Below are 6067 nucleotides of genomic sequence, written 5' to 3' on the forward strand. Positions count from 1 at the left end.
TTGTGTGATTCTAAATAATTTTTGTTTAGTAACGACTTATTAGTCTCAAAGTGAGTTCCTCGTCATCGAATTATATCTACTATTTTTCGTCAGAACAAAATTGTTCATTTTCCGTTTATAAGGGTGTGTTCGTTTACCATAGCTTTGTAAAAAAAACATTTGCTTTTTTTGTAACAATAGACCGATGTAGAAATGTGGTTTTAACCTGTTGATCAGTTTGTTTTTAATTGAATATACCTCTAAATAATTAACTATAGATATTTCAGTTTCGATTAGAAGAACACAAAGGTATATAAAAATAAACGTCGCCACAACAGAAACTTGCCATTAACAAGCTGTTAAATTAACTGTGCCGAAACTAAAGGTCAAGATCAGTGAAACATCAGTTAACGAAAAGGCTTAGTCCTTGGCCAAAGCCTGAGCTCTTTATCTTTTAATTACCTCTTAAATTATATTTTATAAATAAAGGAAATTCCCAGTTTTATCTATTAACGTTTTCCAAATCGAAGTTTATTTATCAGCTGTAATTTTTGTTGTTGAGAGTCGATTCGTTCTGCTAAGCTTCTGAAAAAGAACAGAAAATTGCTGCTGAAGTAGATACTACAAGTTCTCTTTAATTTTTTCCAGGTTTTTGTGAAACCAGTGACAGCATTCTTTTGCTTTTCACTTCTCCATTGAGGGAGATCATTATTCTCTGAAAATTGTTTGAGGTGTTTTATAACCACGCTTTTTGTGTGTGTGTGTGGAAGAGTTAAATATAGTTTCATGTAAGTTCTACTTCAACTAAAACAAATTGAAAGTCATGATAAGCTCCAAGCCAGATTAGCCCATCACACAGTTGGGGTACAGTATGATTGATTACTTCGTTTCTTTTAGCTTTTAGGTGCTCTAAGAGTGTATTTGCAATGTATACGAGTTTTCCATTCATTAACATTATATACTGCTTCATTCAGGATAACCTACACCTATCCAGAGTGTGTATTGTTGGTTCTAAGAAACACATCTTACAAAATATACACAGGGATATAAAAAAATAGCTCATTGCCTTGTCCCCCCAGTGGCACAGCGGTATGTTTGCGAACTTAAAACGCTAGAAACCAGTTTTCTATACCCGTGGTGGGCAGAGCACAGATAGCCCATTGTGTAGCTTTGCGCTTAACTACAAACAAACAAATCTTAGTGCCTTATACATTTTATAATTATTATGACTTATTTATAATAAAGATCAAAATTAATTTTGTTCAATCACTTCAGACTGTAAGCAAAATGTATGTTTCATCCACTTCTAAAGCTTACATTCTAATGAACGTACTTTCTTCATATAACTTTAAACATACGATTTTTACAACACTCGAAAATCGAATAAAATTAAATTGTTTTTATGAAATAAAGCTTTCCTTTCTTTCTTAATGTTTGCCAAGTTAGTTGGAGTCTAAAGCATATTCTTTTTCAGAGGCGCACTTTATTTTTGTATTGTTTTCAGAATTAGTTTTACCTGTTTTAAGATTTAAGTGATATTGTAAAACATAAATTTTTAAAACTGATGGTTTTACAATGTTAATAACTAACTTACTGAAGAGCTTGTTTGTTTTGTTGAATTTTGGACAAAGCTACTCAATGGCTATCTGCGCTAGCTGTCCCTAATTTTGAAGTGATAAACTAGATAGAATGCATCTCATGGGCTACTGCTTGACGACGAATAGTAGGATTCATCATTACATTATTATACCCCCACTAGATTGTGAGTCAAGCACCCGAAACACCAAGCCATGCCAGGCTTGAGGAATTAAAGTGTATCGCCGATTTTTTTAATTGAGACTATTTTTATACGAGGCTGTGTTTGTCATCAGCTTTGGTCTCGATTTTCAAGCAGTTAGAATTGAAAACAAGAAGGAACCCTCAATAGCCGCGACACTTTAAATTCTGTTAGGCAGGATTAGAGTAAATCATGACACCTTCCCTCCCTTTTTTTATTAGCTATGTTTTTGTGCGCCAACAATACCAAACGTGGGGGGCACGTGTACTAGATTCCATTTTATTACTTATTAGGAAATCTAACAATATTTACAACGCTGCTTTCCTTTATATATTGATAAATAACAAAATGTAATGTGTTTGTTTTTGAACAGAAATAACTTCCATGTCTTTAAAACCTGCTTAACTTTTTTTTTATTCAATCTTTTGATTACCTTATTACATTATTCAAATACTGAACGAACAAATGAATCTGAAAAGAGCTATACTTATCATCTTTCTTTCTTTTGAAGCGTTGGACAGGATATCCTTTAAGACTTTGGACACACTTGATTCTAGTTTAATACGCACATGTGTAAGTAAAAATAGTACGTGTTGTAATTTTGACCCACGAGTTGCGCGGAACATTATTTCCATTTATTTACATTTTTAATAAAAAGAATTAAACATAGAATTATGCTATAACCCTAATTATGAGTGATTCCATAATTAGAAACACTACTATTACTATGAGTGATCTGTTTCGTAGAAATTAGGAGTACATTCTGCGCATGTCAAAAGTGGGTGTGTTGTCTCCAAGAGCTATCTGTTCAAAAGTAGGTGTGTTGTCTCCAAGAGCTATCTGTTTGAGTCAGTGGGGAGATTTCTAAGAATTTTATATTCGGATGTAGGGTGTTTCTTTTATATTACGTTTTTCAAGAACTTGAATTTGACATATAATTTTATTTCCTATTTCATGAGAAAAAAAAATGGATATTTCTACATTTTGAAATAATTTTCAACAAAATTGTTTCTCTACATTTTCATAAACCATTTCTGTGTTTAGTATCGACTGGATGGATATTCGAGCTCTATTCGGTAAACAATGTTACTTAGAGTGAGGATCTATTTTCATATAAACCAATACAGTCTGCATTGCTTGAGACCAGCCAAATGTTATCTTTATACTTTGTAAACAATTCTTCACAAGTTTATTGTTATGTTCATTATAGTTTCAGTTTCACAACGCCCAACTAAATTGGTTAATAATTGCAGATAACAAACTAGACACTATATGCTTTTCAAATTTAATAAAATGGGTGATGATAATGTTAGGAATGAAATATTTGAATGATTTACTTTCTTTTCAGTTTACCGACTTCAAGTTTGTCCCTCCAAGTCTGGTCAAAATCTCCTGGAAGTACAGGGGTTTATGGGAACACAGTTAGTCTTCCTGTCCTGCATGTTAAACCTCATGAGAGCTTCTACATAAATTCGTATGTTAACGACATCGCTATTCTGAAAATAGATGTCGCTGCTACGAGTACTGAGAACATCCAGCCGATATGCTTACCAGCCGAAGATACTCCAGTGAAAACCGATTCTTTAAGAGCGTACTATGCAACAGTAGGATTTACACCTCTCAGTAAGCTTCCATTTGTTTGTTTTGAGATGTTCGCGCAAAAATACGCGAGGGCTATCTGTGCTAGCCGTCCCTAATTTAGAAATGATAGACTAGAAGGACAACGAAAAGTTTACATTAGTGGGATTGACCGTCACATTATAGAGTATCCGTGGTTGAAAGAGCGAACATGTTCGGTGACGAGATTCGAACTCGTGACCCGCAGATTGCGAGATGAATGCCCTAACCACCAGGTCATGCCACGTAAAACCTCATAGTTTCACTGCCAGTTATTATTACTAGTTCGTGTAGTGTGGAGTATTTAGAGTAGAGCCTATATTAAGGATTTTTCAGAATTACTCAATCGGCACAATTTGGCTGTGAGCCATATATTGTACAGTAGATATACAAACGAAAGCTGGGCGATGCTGATACGTCTGTGCGCAGGATGTTTTACTTCCAGTACAATTTGTATAGTGTAATGTAGTCGATTCCGATCTGTTGAGCAGTGTTTTAATCGGGAAATTCCACCCACAGCCAAGATGGCACACTGTAGAAGCCCTGTGAAACTATTATGTTCCTCCTAGTCAACCGGAATTACAAGTTATTGTATTATTTATTAGTAAGGCAAAAAGGTCATTTTTTTTATACCGTGCATTAAGTAACTGTGCATCAACTTATTAAAATTACACACGTGTGATAAACTTGTCTTCTAATGTCGGTTCTGATTTAAATGATAAATTTATTTACTTCTTCAGACGTAAGAAAATGAAAGGTTTTAATTAAGCAGTTCAAATTATTATATCATAATAGACAAAATAATTCCTGGATAGGTATCCTTGAATCTCAGAGAAAGTTAATCAACTTAAGAAAATATCAAGTTAACAAGAGGTCGGACTTTAAATGTGATTTAAAAGTACACGTATATTGCATATGTAACCTACACAATGTGTTAAGCAAGAAAGTAGACTTACATTCGTAGGAGCATCATATCGCCCTCACGTCTGAAAGGGCGAGCATGTTCAATAAAGGGATTCGAACCCGCAGCCCAAGATTGCGAGTTGAGATCCCTAACCACCAAGCCATGCTATGCCTTCACTACGATAACGCTCCCCAGTGGCACAGCGGTATGTCTGCGGACTTACAACGCTAGAAACCGGGTTTCGATACCCGTGGTGGGCAGAGCACAGATAGCCCATTGTGTAGCCTTGTGCTTAATTCCAAACAAAAAAACACTACGATAACACAGAAAAGCACTTACATTTAAAATTTTATTTTTCGGTGCATCCAGAAGTTTAAAGGTTTTCAATAAAAGAATGATCTGATTCTTTGCTTTGATGGCAGTTAGTGATAACAATTTTATATATAGATATATTATTCATGGTAATTCCAACAGAACACTAAAGAAAACTACTGCAAATGTTTGGTTTTTTATTTTTTACTTACAACCAATGAAAAGACAAACATGCAAATTAGACGAAAACCTGGATTTTGGCAATATATTTCCTACTGGCTTAACATGCAAAAAATAAAAACCTGTTATAATTTAATAATAACGTAGCTTTAGAGTCTTAACTATTATGCTACCTTTTTAGAGATAAATAGTATGGCACTGACAACCTAAGTACTTTATTCTAGTCAAGAAATTTATAATTTGTGTTCGCATTGTAATGAGACATGTTTAATTCATGAACTGACACAGAGTAAAATTCAGTTCGTCAAATTGTATTCTGATCTGAGTAATTATTGTTTATGCTAAATGTAAAGCAAAAGTAAGAAAATACTTTTGGTTACAAAGTTTAAAACCTTTGATTAATCTTATTATTCGTGGATAAGTGAGATATTTGTAATTAAACTTAGCGTTTAGTTAGGTATTGTGCTTTAACACATGTTTATATATATGTTTAGTTAGGTATTGTGCTTTAACACATGTTTATATATATGTTTAGTTAGGTATTGTGCTTTAACACATGTTTATATATATGTTTAGTTAGGTATTGTGCTTTAACACATGTTTTATATATGTTTAGTTAGGTATTGTGCTTTAACACATGTTTATATATATGTTTAGTTAGGTATTGTGCTTTAACACATGTTTATATATATGCAAAAGAAAAGTATCAAAGTAAATATAATTATATTAGATAAATCACTGGACGTTGAAATCCACACCCAACAACTGGCAGTATGGCATCCATCTGACTGTGAGGCAGTTTATCAGCAAATTATTCCGTCAGTAAAGGGCGCTATGTGCGTTGGTGAAAGCTTTGAAGACGATAACTGTGAGGTGAGTAAATTAAAATGGTTTGAAATATATATTGTGACGAAAAAATTAAATGTCACGGAAATAATAAAAAATACGCACATTATGGAATCTATTATAATAATACTCAGATTTTCTCTGTCCTGAAAGTGTGCGCGCATCTTCCTATGTAAATACGCATGCGCATGCACTTATTTCAACGAATGTGAACAAAAAGCGGATGTAAATATACTGTTACGACAGCGCAAGTCACGCGACGCTGGGAGCATGCGCTCTGGAGTTTCTAGAAGGATTATGAATTTTCAGGGCAACTTAGTTTGTTCGAGGCGCCCTCTTTTTTCTAATATATAAGCCTGGCAAAGAAGCAAGCGAGATAGGCAGATAGATCGAAGAGAGAGATATGCAGATAGATTGAAGACAGAGATAATTGAGTCAAGCGAACAGTAGGT

General features: G+C 34.0%; 1 protein-coding gene across 1 annotated transcript in view; it reads left to right on the forward strand.

Annotated features, from left to right (window-relative positions):
- LOC106457350 (proclotting enzyme-like) overlaps nt 1-6067 on the forward strand; it is a 31077-nt gene that overhangs the window by 12975 nt on the left and 12035 nt on the right. Inside the window, exons 6-7 of the mRNA XM_013916753.2 lie at nt 3105-3379; nt 5500-5642. Coding sequence (XP_013772207.1) covers nt 3105-3379; nt 5500-5642 — 418 coding nt within the window. The remainder of the gene's footprint in view (nt 1-3104; nt 3380-5499; nt 5643-6067) is intronic.

Source organism: Limulus polyphemus, unplaced genomic scaffold (assembly GCF_000517525.1).
Source record: "Limulus polyphemus unplaced genomic scaffold, Limulus_polyphemus-2.1.2 Scaffold320, whole genome shotgun sequence".
Lineage (NCBI taxonomy): Eukaryota > Metazoa > Arthropoda > Merostomata > Xiphosura > Limulidae > Limulus > Limulus polyphemus.